The 23,432-nt window shown below is 46.1% G+C and overlaps 1 protein-coding gene across 4 annotated transcripts; it reads right to left on the bottom strand.

Moving 5' to 3' along the window:
• Window positions 1-1,277: 1,277 nt before the first annotated feature.
• Window positions 1,278-21,769, bottom strand: LOC124278276 (sulfotransferase 1C2A-like). 4 transcript variants are annotated; one of them, XM_046714001.1, is made up of 8 exons: window positions 21,677-21,769; window positions 19,295-19,380; window positions 16,933-17,012; window positions 14,839-15,034; window positions 12,462-12,785; window positions 11,900-12,003; window positions 11,134-11,296; window positions 1,278-1,738 (listed from the first exon to the last, which is right to left on the bottom strand). In XM_046714001.1, the coding sequence occupies exons 4-8, from the start codon at window positions 14,996-14,998 to the stop codon at window positions 1,620-1,622; spliced, it is 870 nt and encodes a 289-aa protein (XP_046569957.1). In that variant the 5' UTR covers window positions 14,999-15,034; window positions 16,933-17,012; window positions 19,295-19,380; window positions 21,677-21,769; the 3' UTR covers window positions 1,278-1,619. The 4 variants fall into 4 exon arrangements, with proteins under 4 accessions (XP_046569957.1, XP_046569955.1, XP_046569958.1 ...); XM_046713999.1 differs by lacking the exon at window positions 19,295-19,380; XM_046714002.1 differs by lacking the exons at window positions 19,295-19,380; window positions 21,677-21,769 and adding an exon at window positions 18,587-19,248.
• Window positions 21,770-23,432: the final 1,663 nt, after the last annotated feature.

Genomic DNA, 23,432 nt, shown 5'->3' with positions numbered 1-23,432 from the left:
CGAACGCTTTAACCACTAGGCTAACCCCACCACCGCCAGATTGTTTCTGACGTGCATTCTGTAGTGAAGATCCTCATTTTTATCCATATTTAATGAATTTGCTTCATTGCGTGTACATTGCTGTTTATCACATGTGAATTGCCGTCAGTACGTACGTGCAAGGAATTTCGGATGTTTATAATATGCATTTGTGCCTGACAAACACTGTTTAGAAGTACGCATTAAAGGCACACTACCTTGTATATTTTCGATTCATCTCTGCAACTGACCGAATGATCTATGATATACAAGCTCGTTTCTTATAACTAGAATCATCATCCGTTGTTCGTGAACATCTGTCAAGTTTGACATGAAGCCGCCTGAAGTTCGTCTTTAATAATAGTTATCAATATAGTGTAATGATCTTTTATATTTTGATCTCCAACTGACTTCAATCGATCTGTAAGCTGAGAGTGGGGTGACACACACTAGACGTATAGGCCAACACAATGTGATACTAACTAGTCACTCTAGCGAGCTGTGTTCTAATAGGCAGTGTCCCGTGTACCATACAAGCTCATTGTACCCATGTGGGGAATCAAACTCGGGTCTTCGGCGTGACGAGCGAACGCTTTAACCACTAGGCTACCCCACCGCCCCTTTATTTATTTGCTGCGTGCGAAGGTTGGTGATTTTTCAGCCGGACTTTTTGACAACAGTGAGTATACTTCCAAGTGGAGCGTTTTGTAAACTGTGGCATGACTACGTCCATTTGAGTGCATATCTCGTTTCTACTTTACTTTTCCGGCTATCCATCTATCAGACAGGTAGAGTAATTGTTCATAACTTTAATATTCCATGAATTAATACTATCCATACTAAAATAGTGCTCAAGCGATACTATACACAGCAAAATATTACATTAAAAGTCAGAAAGCAAAAATGAAGTGATAAAATATACTGAGCCATGTCGCATACATACAGACTAGGGATGTCATGATACATAAGTTTCATGAATCGATACGTATCACGATACCCATGTCACGATTCGATACGTATCACGATACCTACTTTCGCGGCATTATTGCGTAAATTTAGTTACATTTTGAGCATTAATATTTCATATTTTATAGATCAACATTTTTTATTCTCAGAGTGAAAAATAATCATTTATAACTCTCATAAGATCAAAAACATGATACAATTGCAAAATGTAAACGATACATAAACATATCTAAACCGATACTTTCAAAACTAAATATCGATACAGTTTTGAATGTATCGATAATTGTATCGATGTATCGTTGCATCCCTAATACAGACGCATCCTTTCCGGGAACAAACGGCGAAACAAGTTAACGAATCGCCTAAACATTGCATAAAATACAAAACGACTGTTTTGTGCTTTGGCGTGTATTGAAGCCAATGGTGGTCACACTCAATATCGATTTAACATTTGATGACATTTTTGCAGAAAAAACACCTGTTGATTTGTGTAAAAGTTTAGACTAGTTTACTATCAATATGTACCAAACGAGTAACACGAGCGATCTATAGCAACGATGATCTCATGAAATTTATATGAGGCTTATTTACGCCTGTGCCTATTGCTGTGATAAGACTTTGCTGCTCTGTGTGTTTTAGTCTTCCAGCGTATATCTGAACTTGAGTTTTGATCCCTCCATCTTGTCGACGTACACCCTGTCAAACCACTCACTCATTGACACGGTGAACCAATTCTTCCAGTCACCGACCTGACCTGAAATGACACAAGTATATATATATGACCTAAGAATAACCTTGACCTTGAATATAATGAAACAACAGCAGTAACTTGACATGTGTGCCTTTTAAAGACATACATCTGACCTTAAAATAACCTTGACCTACAATACAACGAAAGATCATCTGTGACCTGACCAACATGCATTCAAATGACATAAACCTTGCCTTAAACTAACCTTGACCTTCAATACAGTGAAAGACCAGCAGTAACTTGAACTGCGCGCATTCAAACGGTATAAGTCTAGCAATAACCTTGACATTGATATAAATACAATTCGAATGTTACAAATCAGTTTACTTGTGATCGTAAACCTATCCCGAGTATCCGTTATTACTATATTTCACATCAGCTGTCAGCAATCTTTGCCTAGATGTCAATCTATTATTCCGTTTGGCCATAACCTTTTGCGTTTCATATATGAATAGATATAGAGGGAGTGTAGCTGAAAAGCTTAATGTGTCGTGTTTTGTACAGTAAACGTTGTTTTGAGATTCGTGACCATTTGTTTCACCAAAGGCTGGTAGTCATTTCATGTTTGGCAAGGTTGCCCATACGCATGTTATTAATTACAACTAGAACAAAGGTCGAATCCATGACACAGGCCACCTGCGCATTCGTTTCCATAGTCATGAAAGTATGTCGGTAGGCCTCAATGTAAAAAGGGTAGTGGCAGTATTTCAGCCACATTGTGGATATGCTGCAGCCATTGTCTTAGTTCAAAGTACATCAGTACATTGGTTTTGGAAGTTTGCAATGCATGCAGCGACTACTGATGGCATAAGCAGTGCATAAAGCGTAGCAAGACATCCAGTGACCACTGGCAGGATTAGCAGTGCATGCAGCGACCACTGCTGGCATTAGCAGTGCATGCAAGGACGACCACTGGTGGCATGAGCAGTACATGCAGCGACCACTGGTGGCATAAGCAGTACATGCAGCGATCACTGGTGGCAAAGCAGTGCTTGCCGCGACCACTGGTGGAATAAGCAGTGCTTGCCTGTACCAGTGGTGGCATAAGCAGTACATGCAGCGACCACTGGTTGCATAAGCAGTACATGCAGCGGCCACTGGTTGCATAAGTAGTACATGCAGCGACCACTGGTGGCATAAGCAGTGCTTGCCTCTACCACTGGTGGCATAAGCAGAACATGCAGCGACCACTGGTGGCATAAGCAGTACATGCAGCGGCCACTGGTGGCATAAGAGGTGCTTGCAGCGGCCACTGGTGGCATAAGCAGTACATGCAGCGACCACTGGTGGCATAAGCAGTACATGCAGCGGCCACTGGTGGCATAAGCAGTACATGCCGCGACCACTGTTGGCATACGCAGTACATGCAGCGACCACTGGTGGCATTAGCAGTACATGCCGCGACCACTGTTGGCATAAGCAGTACATGCCGCGACCACTGGTGGCATAAGCAGTACATGCCGCGACAACTGGTGGCATTAGCAGTACAGGCAGCGACCACTATTGGCATTAGCAGTACATGCCGCGACCACTGGTGGCATTAGCAGTACATGCCACGACAACTGTTGGCATAAGTAGTACATGCAGCGACCACTGGTGGTATAAGCAGTACATGCAGCGACCACTGGTGGCATTAGCAGTACATGCCGCGACCACTGGTGGCATTAGCAGTACATGCAGCGACCACTGTTGGCATAAGCAGTACATGCAGCGACCACTGGTGGCATTAGCAGTACATGCCGAGACCACTGTTGGCATAAGCAGTACATGCAGCGACCACTGGTGGCATTAGCAGTACATGCCGCTACCACTATTGGCATAAGCAGTACATGCCGCTACCACTGTTGGCATAAGCAGTACATGCCGCGACCACTGGTGGCATTAGCAGTACATGTAGCGACCACTGGTGGCATTAGCAGAACATGCCGCGACCACTGGTGGCATTAGCAGTACATGCCGCGACCACAGTTGGCATAAACAGTACATGCAGCGACCACTGGTGGCATACGCAGTACATGCCGCGACCGCTGTTGGCATATGCAGTATAGCAGCGACAACTGGTGGCATTAGCAGTACATGCCGCGACCACTGGTGGCATTAGCAGTACATGTTATTAATTACAACTAGAACAAAGGTCGAATCCATGACACAGGCCACCTGCGCATTCGTTTCCATAGTCATGAAAGTATGTCGGTAGGCCTCAATGTAAAAAGGGTAGTGGCAGTATTTCAGCCACATTGTGGATATGCTGCAGCCATTGTCTTAGTTCAAAGTACATCAGTACATTGGTTTTGGAAGTTTGCAATGCATGCAGCGACTACTGATGGCATAAGCAGTGCATAAAGCGTAGCAAGACATCCAGTGACCACTGGCAGGATTAGCAGTGCATGCAGCGACCACTGCTGGCATTAGCAGTGCATGCAAGGACGACCACTGGTGGCATGAGCAGTACATGCAGCGACCACTGTTGGCATAAGCAGTACATGGAGCGACCACTGGTGGCATTAGCAGTACATGGAGCGACCACTGGTGGAATACGCAGTACATGCAGCGACCAGTGGTGGCATAAGCAGTACATGCAGCGAGCATTGGTGGCATAAGCAGTACATGCAGCGACCTCTGGTTGCATAAGCAGTGCATGCAGCGACCACTGGTGGCATAAGCAGTGCTTTCCCCTACCGTTGGTGGCATAAGCAGTGCTGGCCCCGACCACTGGTGGCATAAGCAGTGCTTGCCACGACCACTGGTGGCATAAGCAGTGCTTTCCCCTACCGTTGGTGGCATAAACAGTGCTGGCCCCGACCACTGGTGGAGTGAGCAGTAAATGCAGCGACCACTGGTGGCATTAGCAGTACATGCAGCGACCACTGGTGGCATAAGCAGTACATGCAGCGACCACTGGTGACATAAACAGTACATGGAGCGACCACAGGTGGTATTAGCAGTGCATGCAGCGACCACTGGTGGCATTAGCAGTGCATACAGCGTGACAGTGCATGCAGCGACCACTGGTGGCATAAGTAGTGCTTCCCGCGACAACTGGTGGCATAAGGAGTGCTTGCCGCGACCACTGGTGGCACAAGGAGTGCATACAGCGTGACAGCACATGCAGCGACTACTGGTGGCATAGGCAGTGCTTGCCGCGACCACTAGTGGCATAAGCAGTACATGCTGCGATCACTGATGGCATAGGCAGTGCTTACCCCTACCGTTGGTGGCATAAGCAGTGCTGGCCCCGACCACTGGTGGCATAAGCAGTGCTTGCCGCGACCACTGGTGGCATAAGCACTGCTTTCCCCTACCGTTGGTGGAGTAAGCAGTGCTGGCCCCGACCACTGGTGGCATAAGTAGTGCTTGTCCCTAACACTGGTGGCATAAGCAGTAGATGCAGCGACCGCTGGTGGTATAAACAGTACATGGAGCGACCACTGGTGGCATTAGCAGTGCATGCAGCGACCACTGGTGGCATAAGCAGTGCTTACCGCGACCACAGGTGGCATAAGCAGTGCATGCAGCGACTACTGGTGGCATAAGCAGTACATGCAGCGACCGCTTGTGCCATAAGCAGTACAAGCACCGACCACTGGTTGCATAAGCAGTACATGCAGCGACCAGTGGTTGCATAAGCAGTACATGCATCGACCACTGGTGGCATTAGCAGTGGATACAGCGTGACAGTACCTGCAGCGACCACTGGTGGCATAAGCAGTGCTTGCCGCGACCACTAGTGGCATAAGCAGTGCATGCCGCGACCACTGGTGGCATAAGCAGTGCTTTCCCCTACCGTTGGTGGCATAAGCAGTGCTGGCCCCGACCACTGGTGGCATAAGCAGTACATGCAGCGACCACTGGTGGCATTAGCAGTACATGCAGCGACCACTGGTGGCATAAGCAGTACATGCAGCGACCGCTTGTGGCATAAGCAGTACATGCACCGACCACTGGTGGCATTAGCAGTACATGCAGCGACCACTGGTTGCATTAGCAGTGCATACAGCGTGACAGTGCATGCAGCGACTACTGGTGGAATAAGTAGTGCTTCCCGCGACCACTGGTGGCATAAGCAGTGCTTGCCGCGACCACTGGTGGCATAAGCAGTACATGGAGCGACCACTGGTGGCATTAGCAGTGCATGCAGCGACCACTGTTGGCATTAGCAGTGCATACAGCGTGACAGTACCTGCAGCGACCACTGGTGGCAAAGCAGTGCTTGCCGCGACCACTGGTGGCATAAGCAGTGCTTGCCGCGACCACTGGTGGCATAAGCAGTGCATGCAGCGACCACTGGTGGCATTAGCAGTGCATACAGCGTGCAGCGACCACTGGTGGCATAAGCAGTGCTTGCCGCGACCACTAGTGGCATAAGCAGTACATGCAGCGACCACTGGTGGCATAAGCAGTGCTTTCCCCTACCGTTGGTGGCATAAGCAGTGCTGGCCCCGACCACTGGTGGCATAAGCAGTGCTTGCCGCGACCACTTGTGGCATAAGCAGTGCTTTCCCCTACCGTTGGTGGAGTAAGCAGTGCTGGCCCCGACCACTGGTGGCATAAGTAGTGCTTGTCCCTAACACTGGTGGCATAAGCAGTAGATGCAGCGACCGCTGGTGGCATAAACAGTACATGGAGCGACCACTGGTGGCATTAGCAGTGCATGCAGCGACCACTGGTGGCATAAGCAGTGCTTACCGCGACCACAGGTGGCATTAGCAGTACATGCAGCGACCGCTGGTGGCATAAACAGTACATGGAGCGACCACTGCTGGCATAAGCAGTACATGCAGCGACTAGTGGTTGCATAAGCACTACATGCAGCGACCACTGGTGGCATAAGCAGTGCTGGTCCCGACCTCTGGTGGCATAAGCAGTGCTTGCCGCGACCACTGGTCGCATAAGCAGTGCTTTCCCCTACCGTTGGTGGGATAAACAGTGCTGGCCCCGACCACTGGTGGCATAAGCAGTACATGCAGCGACCACTGATGGCATTAGCAATACATGCAGCGACCACTGGTGGCAAAAGCAGTACATGCAGCGACCACTGGTGACATAAACTGTACATGGAGCGACCACTGGTGGTATTAGCAGTGCATGCAGCGACCACTGGTGGCATAAGTAGTGCTTCCCGCGACCACTGGTGGTATAAGCAGTGCTTGCCGCGACCACTGGTGGCATAAGCAGTACATGGAGCGACCACTGGTGGCATTAGCAGTGCATGCAGCGACCACTGTTGGCATTAGCAGTGCATACAGCGTGACAGTACCTGCAGCGACCACTGGTGGCAAAGCAGTGCTTGCCGCGACCACTGGTGGCATAAGCAGTGCTTGCCGCGACCACTGGTGGCATTAGCAGTGCATACACCACTGGTGGTGACAGTACATGCAGCGACCACTGGTGGCATAAGCAGTGCATGCCGCGACCACTGGTGGCATAAGCAGTACATGCAGCGACCACTGGTGGCATAAGCAGTGCTTTCCGCGACCGTTGGTGGCATAAGCAGTGCTGGCCGCGACCACTGGTGGCATAAGCAGTGCTTGCCGCGACCACTGGTGGCATAAGCAGTGCTTTCCCCTACAGCGACCACTGGTGGCATAAGCAGTGCTGGCCCGCGACCACTGGTGGCATAAGTAGTGCATGCAGCGACCACTGGTGGCATAAGCAGTACATGCAGCGACCACTGGTGGCATAAGCAGTACATGCAGCGACCACTGGTGGCATTAGCAGTGCATGCAGCGACCACTGGTGGCATAAGCAGTGCATACCGCGACCACTGGTGGCATTAGCAGTACATGCAGCGACCACTGGTGGCATAAGCAGTACATGCAGCGACCACTGGTGGCATAAGCAGTACATGCAGCGACCACTGGTGGCATAAGCAGTACATGCAGCGACCACTGGTGGCATAAGCAGTGCATGCCGCGACCACTGGTGGCATAAGCAGCTTGCCGCGACCACTGGTCGCATAAGCAAGCGACCACTGGTGGCATAAGCAGTACAGCGACCACTGGTGGCATAAGCAGTGCATGCAGCGACCACTGGTGGCATAAGCAGTACATGCAGCGACCACTGGTGGCATTAGCAGTACATGCAGCGACCACTGGTGGCATAAGCAGTACATGCAGCGACCACTGGTGGCATAAACAGTACATGGAGCGACCACTGGTGGCATTAGCAGTACATGCAGCGACCACTGGTGGCATAAGCAGTGCTTGCCGCGACCACTGGTGGCATAAGCAGTGCTTGCCGCGACCACTGGTGGCATAAGCAGTACATGGAGCGACCACTGGTGGCATTAGCAGTGCATGCAGCGACCACTGTTGGCATTAGCAGTGCATACAGCGTGACAGTACCTGCAGCGACCACTGGTGGCAAAGCAGTGCTTGCCGCGACCACTGGTGGCATAAGCAGTGCTTGCCGCGACCACTGGTGGCATTAGCAGTGCATACAGCGTGACAGTACATGCAGCGACCACTGGTGGCATAAGCAGTGCTTGCCGCGACCACTAGTGGCATAAGCAGTACATGCAGCGACCATTGGTGGCATAAGCAGTGCTTTCCCCTACCGTTGGTGGCATAAGCAGTGCTGGCCCCGACCACTGGTGGCATAAGCAGTGCTTGCCGCGACCACTGGTGGCATAAGCAGTGCTTTCCCCTACCGTTGGTGGCATAAGCAGTGCTGGCCCCGACCACTGGTGGCATAAGCAGTGCTTGTGTGGCTAACACTGGTGGCATAAGCGGTAGATGCAGCGACCGCTGGTGGCATAAACAGTACATGGAGCGACCACTGGTGGCATTAGCAGTGCATGCAGCGACCACTGGTGGCATAAGCAGTGCTTACCGCGACCACAGGTGGCATTAGCAGTACATGCAGCGACCGCTGGTGGCATAAGCAGTACATGGAGCGACCACTGGTGGCATAAGCAGTGCATGCAGCGACGCGACCACTGGTTGCATAAGCAGTACATGCAGCGACCACTGGTGGCAGCGACCACCAGCAGTGCTGGTCCCGACCACTGGTGGCATAAGCAGTGCTTGCCGCGACCACTGGTGGCATAAGCAGTGCTTTCCCCTACCGTTGGTGGGATAAGCAGTGCTGGCCCCGACCACTGGTGGCATAAGCAGTACATGCAGCGACCACTGATGGCATTAGCAATACATGCAGCGACCACTGGTGGCAAAAGCAGTACATGCAGCGACCACTGGTGACATAAACAGTACATGGAGCGACCACTGGTGGTATTAGCAGTGCATGCAGCGACCACTGGTGGCATTAGCAGCATGTGCGCGACATGCAGCGACCACTGGTGGCATAAGTAGTGCTTCCCGCGACCACTGGTGGCATAAGCAGTGCTTGCCGCGACCACTGGTGGCATAAGCAGTACATGGAGCGACCACTGGTGGCATTAGCAGTGCATGCAGCGACCACTGTTGGCATTAGCAGTGCATACAGCGTGACAGTACCTGCAGCGACCACTGGTGGCAAAGCAGTGCTTGCCGCGACCACTGGTGGCATAAGCAGTGCTTGCCGCGACCACTGGTGGCATTAGCAGTGCATACAGCGTGACAGTACATGCAGCGACCACTGGTGGCATAAGCAGTGCTTGCCGCGACCACTAGTGGCATAAGCAGTACATGCAGCGACCATTGGTGGCATAAGCAGTGCTTTCCCCTACCGTTGGTGGCATAAGCAGTGCTGGCCCCGACCACTGGTGGCATAAGTAGTGCTTGTCCCTAACACTGGTGGCATAAGCAGTGCATACAGCGTGACAGTACATGCAGCGACCACTGGTGGCATAAGCAGTGCTGGCCCCGACCACTGGTGGCATAAGCAGTGCTTGCCGCGACCACTGGTGGCATAAGCAGTGCTTTCCCCTACCGTTGGTGGCATAAGCAGTGCTGGCCCCGACCACTGGTGGCATAAGTAGTGCTTGTCCCTAACACTGGTGGCATAAGCAGTAGATGCAGCGACCGCTGGTGGCATAAACAGTACATGCAGCGACCACTGGTGGCATTAGCAGTGCATGCAGCGACCACTGGTGGCATAAGCAGTGCTTACCGCGACCACAGGTGGCATTAGCAGTACATGCAGCGACCGCTGGTGGCATAAACAGTACATGGAGCGACCACTGCTGGCATAAGCAGTACATGCAGCGACTAGTGGTTGCATAAGCAGTACATGCAGCGACCACTGGTGGCATTAGCAGTGCATACAGCGTGACAGTACATGCAGCGACCACTGGTGGCATAAGCAGTGCTGGTCCCGACCTCTGGTGGCATAAGCAGTGCTTGCCGCGACCACTGGTCGCATAAGCAGTGCTTTCCCCTACCGTTGGTGGGATAAACAGTGCTGGCCCCGACCACTGGTGGCATAAGCAGTACATGCAGCGACCACTGATGGCATTAGCAATACATGCAGCGACCACTGGTGGCAAAAGCAGTACATGCAGCGACCACTGGTGACATAAACTGTACATGGAGCGACCACTGGTGGTATTAGCAGTGCATGCAGCGACCACTGGTGGCATTAGCAGTGCATACAGCGTGACAGTGCATGCAGCGACCACTGGTGGCATAAGTAGTGCTTCCCGCGACCACTGGTGGCATAAACAGTGCTTGCCGCGACCACTGGTGGCATAATCAGTGCATACAGCGTGACAGTACATGCAGCGACCACTGGTGGCATAAGCAGTGCTTGCCGCGACCACTAGTGGCATAAGCAGTACATGCAGCGACCACTGCTGGCATAAGCAGTGCTTTCCCCTACCGTTGGTGGCATAAGCAGTGCTGGCCCCGACCACTGGTGGCATAAGCAGTGCTTGCCGCGACCACTGGTGGCATAAGCATTACATGCAGCGACCACTGGTGGCATAAGCAGTGCATGCAGCGACCACTGGTGGCATAAGCAGTGCTTGCCGCGACCACTGGTGGCATAAGCAGTGCATGCAGCGACCATGGGTGGCATAAGCAGTACATGCACCGACCACTGGTGGCATTAGCAGTGCATGCAGCGACCACTGTTGGCATTAGCAGTGCTTGCATCATGACAGTTCACGCAGCGACAATGCACAATGACACAATTTGCAGCATAGGTGAAATGGGCAGACTTTCATCACTCATCTCAATTTTAAACTGAATAATTGATACTTGGTAATATTTGAGTTAAAGCAACGAATGTGATTTGACATGGGAGAAATGTCAAAATTGTCGAGGTTGAAGATAGTACCACCCTTGCGAAATTAAACAGACAACGATTCAATGGTGAAGATGATCTGAGAATAGACCCCCAAGATAAGTGACACAGACAGGCAGTACCTTTGTCTACATACTTTAGTTTTCAGGGATTCTGCAAGCAATGAGTTGTTTTGGGGATGCAGAAATTGTCTCCAGATGTTGCAAAGAACCAACCTTTCCTGTACATTACTGGCAGGCCGTCGGGAGAGGTGTCGTACTGCCCTTTGTGTTCTCTCATCCTGCTGAAACTGCAGCTGTCACAGACCCTGTGCAGGAAATCGGATGGATAGTTCTTTCCCAGGAAGTCGGAGATCTTCCGCACCTCCTTGTACGGGTCCTGCAACACATAAACGGTTATCACATAACAAAAAAACGACTTCAAGGTTTTGCCTTGGAACACAAAACATAAAGAGGGGTTTCGGTTTCTGTCCAAACATATGATCAAATTTATTTTCCCATGTTTAAAGAATATTTCCGGGATACTGAAAGTGTATTCCCTGAGACCCATTGATCCCCAGTAAAGTGGTTGAACTGTTCTATGCAGCCTATTGCTTAATTTACAGTTACTAACCTATTGCAAAAATATTTGTTTTCATTTGATTTGGTTTGTTTTATACCTAAATCGCGATACCCACCTAACTCGTCTAATAACCTCTTTCAACAATATTGCCGACACGATGTAAAATTTCAACACTGTAACTCACGTAATGACCCTTCCCTCAATCATAATCCACCGGGGTGGTGGGGTAGCCTAGTGGTTAAAGCGTTCGCTCGTCACGCCGAAGATCCGGGTTCTGTCTCCACATGGGTACAATGTGTGAAGCAAATTTCTGGTGTCCCCCGTCGTACTATTGCTGGGATATTGCTAAAAGCAGTGTAAAACTAAAACCATCCACTCACAATCAACCTATAGTACTTCTGAATTTGTTGGTGACCCTACCTCTTTAATGTCTTCATACATAACAGACAGAACTGGGACGTCCGGGTTGTTCTGTATCGCCTTCTCCCATTCACGCATGTAGTCAAACCACGACCCGTAGTCCACTGTTGGTATAGAACAGATACAGATATCGGTTACGCACGTCTGTCACTTTAGGAAGAGCACGTTTTGAAGGCCATGAGATGAACTGAGGTTCACGTCAGGTTTAAGATTACAGCACTTACATAGCTTACGCGTGTGCGTGCGTGTGTGCGTGTGTGTGTGCGTGCGTGCGTGCGTGCGTGCGCGTGTGTGTAGCAGCGTTTGTTATTTCGGACGCATTACATCAACATTACGATTCCTGTAGATATGGGGCGGTGGGGTAGCCAAGTGGTTAAAGCTTTCGCCCGTCATGCCGAAGACCCGGGTTCGATTCCCCACATGGTACAATGTGTGAAGCCCATTTCTGGTGTCCCCTGCCGTGAAATTGCTGGAATATTGCTAAAAGCTGCGTAAAACCAAACTCACTCACTCACTCATACATTAACTATAGAATGGGTGAGACGTTGGATAGAATAATTACCTCTTCCGTCTAATACTAAGGGGAGATAATTCTTCCATTTCCCACTATAGTTGTACAGGTCCGCTAATCCCGTATGGTGATGGTAGTAAGAAACGAACAGATCCTTAGGGTTTCTTGATAGAAATATTAACTTGCTCTTCTTCTGAGTGACTTCCGGGGGTAGCTGCGTGAACAACAAGTGCGAATTGAGAACCCTAGGAGAGGGAAGTTGGTCGAAATGATCCTGATCAAATAGTTCCATCATCCCGTCATCCTTCTCAGCGGGTTCCACTTCCGTCGTTCCTGCCTGGAGCATGCGCACAATCTCCCAAACCCAGTGAGTACCTGAAACAGCGTTTTGCATTATGGTGCAATATTAAGGTACCTCTCACCACTACCACGTAGGCAGAATCAGGTGAATTATTCGTCTCCACATCTTCGTCTAGGTATCATTATTTGGAAGTCAATCGGTATTTAACTCATGATTATAACTTTAAAGGAGATCCTAAAGGACGAAACACCAGTGACGATCCATCCTCGATAATCTCCAGGGTATGCGTTCCGATAAAATCTCCACTAGTATCCTAGATGCATCTACGGCTCGGCCCGATAATTGTATTACCTCCCTTTGCTTGCTCCTAAGGTTTGCTCGCTGTGCGACTCAGATTTAGGGCGGAAATCATACAAACAAATTGACAGGTCTGAAACCTTCAAAAAATGTATTCAAGAACTCCTTCTACCTCTTTCCGGGTACCTCTGCAACAATTGTGGTGCAAAGTTTAATTGTATGATAGAAGCCTCGTGATTGGTACGCTCAACTTCCTAGCGTGGACACCTGATTGGATAAGCCGTAGAAGCATCCAAGGTACGAGTGAAGATTTATCGGAACGTATACCCTGGAGATTTCCGAGGATAGTGAAGATCGGGGTCAGAAATTTTCTTAAGGAATTCATAATTTTCGTAACGGAATCGGGTGCTCGGACTTACTTGGTTGATGCATGTCATCGCATCCAAACTACATAGGTCGATACTCATGGCGTCAGTTACTGGATTGCCTGGTCCAGGTTGGAATATTTACAGACCATACAGCTGAAATATTTCTGGAGTGTTGCGTTAACAAACAAACGCGGCCTATAATGATGCCATCTCGTCAAATGTGTAATCCCCGTTTGCAACCGGTCACCGAAAATAGGAATGTGATGTGTTTAGGACATGTTTAGGTGTGCGGTGTGCGTGCTTGCGTGCGTGCGTGTGTGTGTGTGTGTGTGAGTGTGAATGTGAGTGTGATTTTAGGGGTGGGTGTCAATCAGTATGTTCTGCGGAGGAAGGGGGGATAATCAATTCAAGTCAAAACATTGATTACCAAACAGTTTAGTTTCCTGTTGACTGGGTTCCGTCCTATTACGCAACTTAGTACAATAGCCAGTCCAGAATTTTGAGTCAAATTCATGTAACTAAATACATAAATATTAATCAGTATTATTTAATACATCTAATCACTTGTATAATGCAACACTACGCTCCTTTTAATCCTTGCAAACATGTCTTGCAGCGTGCTCTGTCGTACAGCGAGCACTGACAAACAGAAACCTGGAAATCGTGGAAATCTCAAAACGAGGCTCTGCCGCTAGAAACGTTTGGCGGTCTGGTGCGGACTTAATATTATAACAATCACATTATGCCGTACAGAACTGCAATGAATAGGCGCAGAAAAAACTCATAACAGGTGTAACCAGTGAGCCAGATGCACTGTGAATCATTTTACGACCTCATCAAACAGGGGCAGTCTGTGATGTCTTAGTTAAGGTCATGCTGCCTACACCTCGCCATAAAATATAGAAATAGAAATACGATGTTATTAAAGCTTAAAATTAAAATTCATTTGTAAATATCATTTTTATATGAAACAAGAAATTGGAATTCAGTGTAACCATAGTTATTTGTGATGTCTATTTTCACTTTCACACGAGACAATTCGGATCGGCTGAAAAGTAGGTCTTTGTCTGATAGGTTAATGAGACTCATGTTTCGGATTGTGTAATCATGTACTAGGGGGGGGTCATAAATAATGTACATATTAATATTGTCATACTAACGAATTACGCTTAAAAATTAGGGGTGGGGGGGAGGGGCAATGGTTTTGTACATAACATGCGGGGATGGGGGTGGGTTGTGTGTGTGTCATACATTATACATGCTCCTCCATAAAGATCATCATCACCCCAACCCAACCCTAGCCATATATTATGAACGGTTCCTTAAACTTTCGCTCACCGTCATCAGCCGGATAGCACGTCCAGTTTGATAACCTACGGGTTAGGCACGCCTTCCAGTCTAACTGTGAGAGTTCATCACTTATTTATCACGGATAGCAAAAGTTACTTCAAAAGAGACATACCTGACTTTGGGTAAGCACACACTATGACGTCATCACGGCGCATCTTGAACGTGTTCATGCTCATGAATGCTTCAGGGGGAAAGGATGGATAAAGACGACCTTGGATTTGTAGAAAGGTCAAAGTGTCTCCGCCAGCGTCTGGTATTTTGACAGAGGTCATGGCTTTTTGGGTTAGTGGTTTTCAATCACGCTGTGGCTATATCAAAACGGAAATACATCAGGTATATATCACATCACATCATTAATTACATCACATTAACTCAGCAAGGAATTTAGCAGGTGCGACGGAAATTCTTCTGGATCATTACATATATAAATCTGACCTTTTGTAATATCATAATACACATTTTACTTCTAGTTCATATTGTCTTACAAAATTGGAATTTGATCTCAAAGCCGGTGTGTGAATGAATAAATTTTTCGCTGCTTTTAGTTATGTGCTTTTAGTAATGTCAATAAAAGTGGGTTCCACACATTGTTTCCTTGTTGGGATCCTGCGTTATGAGGGCGATTTACCTCTAATCTACCACACCACCCCGATGTATATTCTCGATATTTAAGCGAAGTGTGTTTAACCACAGGCAAACTGTAGCGCAAAATACGACTGCGCATCAGAAAGAAAAATGACGAGTCTTTCTATATGCGAGCGAAGCGAACAAAGGTTGGCAACGTACGTCCCTCGCTTCGGTTCGAAAAATATTTTTAATATCAAATTAAAATATCGCCACCATTTCAGCTCTCAGATTTCCAACCTCATATTTAATAATTACTCACGTACAATATTTTTAATTCAACATTTTAAGCGCCACTCGTGGCATGTCAAATCGTTCTTAGCCTCCATTACCCCTGCCGGCTTCTGGGTCAACGGAGTGAAGGAACAAGAATAAGCAGAAATTAAAAAGAAATATCATATTGCCTAATTTTACCATTAACCTGTTAGAGATTGTTTTTCTTATCTTCCATCGTTATTGCTGGAATTTTCGTAACATTTGGTCTACAAAAAATACATCTGGCGTAGTGGGCGAATGAAGCAAGGGGGGTAACTCCGCAAGTATTCCATATGACGGACACGTCATTCAACAAGTTTATTTAGATTTAAGTCCCCTGTTCCTTCACTCCGTTGAACCGGAAGCTGGCAGGGGTAATGGAGGCGAAGAACGATTTGATATTCTACGAGTGGAGCTTAAAATGTTGAATTAAATATGGTGTCGTCTCAGGACGCCGACCTTTCGATTTTCCACTAGTCTCAGGAAGCCAACCTGCGGTTTCCTTTGAAGGTTAGGTTCTGATTAGGCGTAATTAGGGTTGCGGATAATCTACTCTAGATGTTTTGATAAGGTGAACTCGTCGTACTAGGTAAACATATCGCAGTGGAACGATATGGAACCACCACAACTCAGATGGGATAAGAACCAACAACCACCTGGAAGGGTGGCATTTACGTCTGAAGAGATACGTCGGCAAGGCTCACCCAAACATCTTCGAGATCGTGCCGTTCGTGTCACGAGAACAGACGAACACGGAAAACAATTTGGTCCAGTACGCTGCTGGCCAGAAGCGTCCGTCCAAGAACAACAAATACAGGGACTTGGAGCGACGTTGATCCTTCATTGTCGTCGTACTCCTTTATTAATTGGCAAAAAGAAACTAGTCTCAGGACGCCGATATTTTTTTCCACTGAACCGTGAAGTTTGGTCGGAAGGTCGGCGTTATGAGCCTGAACCTTAAATATATTATACGTGAGTAGTTATTAAATATGAGGTTAGAAATCTGAGAGCACAACCCTGTGAGGTAATGGGTGTCTACCTTTGATGGTGGCGATATTTTTATTTTGATATTAAAAATATTTTTCGAACCGAAGCGAGAGAAGTACGTTGCCAAACTTTGCTCGCTTCGCTCGCATGTATGTAGAATGGTCACTTTCTTTTTGTTGCGCAACCCTATTTGCGCTACAATTTGCCTGTGGTTTAACGCTGCTTTGATTAGAAGTTTAGTCGCCGGAGAATCAATGGAGATCAATACCTGTTAGAAAGTTGGTGACACAAATGATCAGGAATGTAGTGCTAAAAATTTAAAAACGTCACCAGGACTAACCTGGGATTCGAACCCACGATCTTCGAATAGTGGCAGCAGTACGCGTTACTAGCTGGCACTGCGAATTTCCACGCCTTACCCTAATAAACGAAATACATTTTTGCCAGTATAGAAATATAAAGTCAATTGAATTAATGTGCGTTTGACATCAATGGACAAATGTCTTATCCATACAAAAGTGAGTGAGTGAGTGAGTTGGGTTTAAAGCCAATTGAATTAATGTGCATTTGACATCAATGGACAAATGACTTATCCATACAAAAGTGAGTGAGAGAGTGAGTGAGTGAGTTGGGTTTAAGGCAACTGAATTAATGTGCATTTGACATCAATGGACAAATGACTCATGATACAAAAGTGCGTGGGTGAGTGAGTGAGTTGGTTTAAAGCCAATTGAATTAATGTGCATTTGACATCAATGGACAAATGACTTATCCATACAAACGTGAGTGAGAGAGTGCATGAGTGAGTTGGGTTTAAAACCAATTGAATTAATGTGCATTTGACATCAATGGACAAATGACTCAACGATGGAAAACTGAGTGAGTGAGTTGCGTTTGAAGCCAATTGAATTTATGTGTATTTGACATTTTGACGTTTAGTTTTACATCCACTGAGTAATATTCCAGCTATATGACGGCGGTCTGTAAATAATCGAGTCTGGGTAAGACAATACAGTGATCGACAGCATGAGCATCGATCTATGCAACTGGGATACGATGACATGTGTCAACTAAGTCAGCAAGCCTGACGACCCGGTCCCGTTAGTCGCCTCTTACGACAAGCATTACGGGTGACGAAGACCAATTCTAACCCGGGCCCTTACGGGCCCATACAAAAGTGGACTAAAGCCACTTTGGACAGCACACCAGCTATGCTACACCGTGTCATCTGGATGTGGGTGCAAAGCCCGAAGTGATACAAGTCACAGATGTTTATCTCTCGGTTCTCAGAAACCAAGCAATACAAACGGCGAATCGGGATTCATAGGGTTCTGGTGTGCCCAAGGGAGGTAATAGAAATGACATCATCAACATATCATGAGCAAGCAGCTGTGTATGTGATATTCGCAACATTACAGAGCGAAAGCGACATAAACATGATAGAACAATTATCTTTATGTGGAATGATAAACGAACAAATCGAAAATAATAAAAGTTCCTATTTCCTGCTAATTTGTTTGTTTCCTATCTGTACTGCTGAACATCTGATACGAACATATATACATATATTTGTGGAAATACTAACATTGTCGTCAAAAGCAGCAATTTCCCGGCAGTGTACGCGTGAAATTGAAACCTATCGAAAATGATAAAAGTTCCTATTTCCTACTAATTTGTTTGTTTCCTATCTGTACTGCTGAACATCTGATACGAACATATATACATATATTTGTGGATATACTAACATTGTCGTCAAAAGTAGCAATTTCCCGGCAGTGTACGCGTGAAATTGAAACCTATCGAAAGGGTGACTGACTGAGTTTGGTTTTACGCCGCTTTTAGCAATATTCCAGCAAAATCACGGCGGGGGACACCAGAAATGGGCTTCACACGTTGTAGCCATGTGGGGAATCGAACCCGGGTCTTCGGCGTGACGAGTGAAAGCTTTAACCACTAGCCTAACCCACCGCACCCTATCGAAAGATATTCATTACCCGTTAAATAATACATCTGTTGCTCCGGAATGAATTCAAGGCAACTCACAAGGGAATAGATGGAGTAAAGAGGGAAAGTGAAATGGTAACGTGAAAGGAAGGAAGAAGGAAGAAAATGGTAAAGAGAGGTAGAATATATAGGAAACGGATGGAATGGCGATGGGAGGTACATGTGTTAAAGGAAGGAAGAAAATGGACGAGAGGGGGAGGGCTTTAGGAAACAGAGGGGATAGACATGAGGGTCGGTGTGAAAGGAAGGAAAAAATGAAAGAAAGATGGAAGGGATAAATGAAATGGAGGGGATGTAGACCCGAGGGTCGGGTGTGACAGGAAGGAAAAAATGGAAGAGAGGGAGTAAGTGAGTTTAGTTTTACGCGCACTCTGCAATATTCCAGCCATATGGCGGCGGAAGAGAGGGATGTGGTATAGGAAACGGGTGGAATCTAGAGGGAAGGGGAAGGGTGTCAAAGGAAGGAAGAGGGGGAGACGAGAAAAGGGAAGGACATTTGATGTAAGTGAAAGGAAAAGAGAGGACTGGGAGTAGGAAGGGAGAGAAAGAGGGAGGGGAAGATACGAAGAGGGAACGGGAGACAAAAGAGGGATGGCAAAGAGAATAGGGTGGATGAGGAACGCTGAGGGATAGAAAAAATGAGCTAGAATTTGCAGGACAATGACATATAACTGTAGATCACGGCAGAGGACACCTACCTGTTTCCTTGCTGTCTCTGTTATGCATTCACATCCCTCTGCCATGCTCCCCCATGTGCTATTTGCCAATGCTGATCCGGCAAACACTTAAGTATGGACGAAAACTCAGAAAGGAGATTTAACAAGTCACGTCAGAAGAGAACCCTACTTGTTTTAATGAAAACCCATTCCGGAAATAATTCGCCATTATTCTTCCCATACTTAACGTGAACGCAAAATGGAACGGCGTCTTTCACTAATCAATTTTCTAGTCATGTATTGAATTTCCGTCCGAACCATCTGTGTGGTTAAATGAAATGAACGGTTTGGAGAGATTGTGCTAATGCGTGATTATGCACTGCTAAGACGCGACCACCAGCTCGGAACCGTTGTCCTGCAAATCCTTGTTGGCTTTAGCGCCAGTATGTGAAGAAAGGAGGGGCAGTATGGAGGCCAATATATATGATGCCGTTTCCAATCAAAGGTTCTCCTTCTCAGGGGATCATGTATGTATGTACGTTGTTCGTCAGCTGAAAGGGAGAATGGTAAAGTCCTCGGTGGATAACATGTATGGAAGTGGAGACGAAGATGTCCGCCTTCGAAGAGAGAAACATGGGTAAGATTTGTGTTAATCTGCAGCAGTCATGGTGAATTATCCGGAAATCCGTTAATCCGGGCAGTACGTTCCCAGTATTTTATTTTAGGGACAGTGATGTTTGAATTGTGGTCATGTCCATTGACCTCCAAATATACATTATGGACGGATTATCGGGGACCGGTTCGAGGTGTTATTGTATTTGTATATTTTTGTGTAAAACGTGTCTATACGATGTTTGTAGGTGCGTGTTATATAATTTAAGTGCATTGATTTAAAGCCTGTGGATAAAATGATGTTTCATACATGTCCATGAAAAGATTCGAAACAGGTGTCGCGAGTGGACGCGTTATAAACAAGACTTCCTACAGGCCGATATTTACTTAGTGAGTAACTTTAAGCTAAATGTTAACATTATCTCAGCATTAGCGTGGATGAAATTATATCTCGATGAGAACGTGATAACACTTTGAACCCACTTTGATGATCAGACCTTTCATAGAGAGCGACCCGTGAAGATCCGCGTTAGAATTGATCTTCAGTAACCCATGCTTGTCGTAAGAGGCGACTAACGGGATTGGGTGGTCAGGCTCGCTGACTTGGTTGACACATCTCATCGTGTCCCAATTTCGTAGATCGATGCTCATGCTGCTGATCACTGAATTGTCTGGTCCAGACTCGATTATTTACAGACCGCCGCCATATAGCTGGAATATTGCTTAGTGCGGTGTTGAACAACAAAACCATCCAACACCGTAAAGAGCGCTTGACCAACCAACTGATGACAAAGTCTACTCAGAAACGTACCCTCTGTGTAGGTTTCCTTGATATGCAGATGTAAGTTCACGTTGACATTTAGGTTCTCCGTGACATGTACGTGTTCTGTGACCTGTTCGTTCTCCTTGACATATAGGTTCTCCGTAAACATTACAAGCACCCACCGTTACCAGTCTCAATGAATAGCACTGAATAGCACATACTGAATAGCACGACACAATGCAGCTATCAGTGTAAAACTGCAATGGGCGGCTTGGTGTATTTATATCGGGATCACCTATATATGACTGTGTGTTGTCGGGTACGCGGGTACGCTGGTTGCACGGCCAAGATTCATCCCCTCGTAGCTGTTATAGATCACTTACAGTACAGCTAGTATATTCATTCTACTACTACTACAACTACAACTACTACAACTACAACTACAACTACAACTACAACTACAACTACAACTACACTACAACTACTACAACTACAACTACAACTACAACTACAACTACTACAACTATAACTAAAACTACTACAACAACTACAACTACTACTACTACTACTACTACTACCAACCGCCTCCGTGGTGTAGTGGGTAGAGCGAAAGAGAGCGGAAGGCGTCATACCAAAAGACGCTAAAATAGGGTATTTGTTGGTCCCTGCCGTGTGCTCGGGATTAATGGGTATAACAAGGACTGGTCGGCTCGGAGTCAGTATAATCTGTCTGAGTGGGGTATTCATGCTTCACTGCGGCATGGTATCTCAGTGGGCTAGCACTATAAAACCAGCTTAATTCTGGGCTAGTACACGCTGCCACATGTACACACGCATGCACGTCGTCGTAGGATCGAGATATTCTCAAGTAGGACGTTAAATCCCATTTCACCTTACTACTACTACTACTACTACTACTACTACTACTACTACTACTACTACTTAGCCACTATCCGTATTTAGTAATCTCAGTTCCAGTTTCATTGTACCTGTACCCCTCATTGAGCTGAGTTGCAGCAAAAGTAGGAAATTGTTGAAATGATATTTACCTCACAGCTGTCTGTCTGTCTGTCTGTCCTGATATGCATAATATGGTAAGGAATAGAGCCGTACCAACGACAACAAACTCAACTCACCCTCTCCTCTCGCAGCTATTTCATAATGTATCGAGGTCTATCTGCGTATATATATAGAAAACTTTTGCAGGGGCATTTTGACCTCGTCTGTACATCACATTCTGTTGTTTCATAATGTCGCGCTTTACTCTATTGGTTTCGTTTCATTCTCAACCAGTGTGCGAAATAGTTTACAAATTTAGTTTGCCAGCCGGGCTAGCTACTCCTGAATGTTACACACAAAATAATTCATTGCCCACAAAATAATTCACTAGCCCCAAATGTGGATGTAGAAAATGATCAAAAGATTACAAAAAGTTAAAATACCATCATTTGTCAGGCCATAATCTTGCATGATTTAAAAGTGTATTATAACTTAACAAGTCGGAGAGAGTGACGTATTAAAAAAATGACCCCATGAAAGTTCGCTAGCCAGTCGGGCCAGTGACTTGGAGATTTACTGGCCCGATTGGATTTTTACTAGCCACGGTCAAGCGTGTTGCTAATCATGATTCCGTATTAAATGATAAATACTTTTTCGAATTACCAAAACTGTTATTGCTATATAAATTATTTTTGTAAACATGTACAAAGTATACGTTTAATTTAAATACATTATAATTACATCTCAGAATCTATTATTAAGCTATATGTGTCAATTCATATCTTATCATTCTTGGAGACATATTGAAAGCCAAATTTAACGAATTCTGAAAGGATTTTATGTTTAATATAACATTATTCTTGATGTGAGTGTGTAAATAGTATTATTTGAAACACTATCCCTGAATACGCGAAGGGTATTACATAAAGTCATAACAAAGTGGAATCAGGACGAAATACAGATCCTAAAAATCTAAATATTTAAAATGGCCATTTTAATCTTCCCTTCTGTTTTCTGCATGTGCACAAACCAACGCTTTCACCTCAATACTTGAATCACTGAATGAGACACAATAACATCTTATAGGCAGAGAGAAAAAGGGGGGCTGTAATCAACGCGTATGGCCGTTGGGTTTTGATCGACAGACAAATCAAAATGCATAAATCCATATATATTTTGTTGTTTTTCATTTATATAAAGTTCTTCTGTTGATGGAAGAACATTCATGTCGTCGTCGTGATAATGTAGTTTACTAAACGAATGAAATCATTTCAATCTCAACTTCAATCTCTCTTTATTCTGGTGTATGTATGCCATCGACCCGTAGTACAATATTACTTCATACGGCCAACAAACGGCTTGTACGCAGCTCATTCGCATAAAATAGACACATAGCTAGATTTCGTAACGCAGTGGAATTGTCTACAGACATCAAAGTATTAAATTTGCATAATGATGGATATGTATGATAATGATAGTTCACAGGAATATAAGATGTACGTAGATGATCATAGGCTGAACATATTAGGAGAAAATGAAGTTCATTTTCAATGTAAGCACCTGAACACATATGATATAATCTGAGATTCCTTGGCTTATTGATATATCTACCCGTCTCTATATTTAATTGACGATAGCTGCAACGAGCAATGCGGAATTGTTTCACATTTATACAACTTAAATATGTCTCAGGGGCAAATACATGTTTATACAGTTATCATAGTTCTAAAATACGTCATATTTTCCTCAATCTTATATTAATAATTGTGACTTTATAAAATAGGACTAAACAGCACATTTTGGATA

The sequence above is a fragment of the Haliotis rubra genome, unplaced genomic scaffold (assembly GCF_003918875.1).
Source record: "Haliotis rubra isolate DU_JTF1 unplaced genomic scaffold, ASM391887v1 Scf234, whole genome shotgun sequence".
In the NCBI taxonomy this organism is placed as follows: domain Eukaryota; kingdom Metazoa; phylum Mollusca; class Gastropoda; order Lepetellida; family Haliotidae; genus Haliotis; species Haliotis rubra.
Note: the sequence above shows the minus strand (reverse complement) of the source record. Positions and strands in the feature narration are given on the sequence as shown.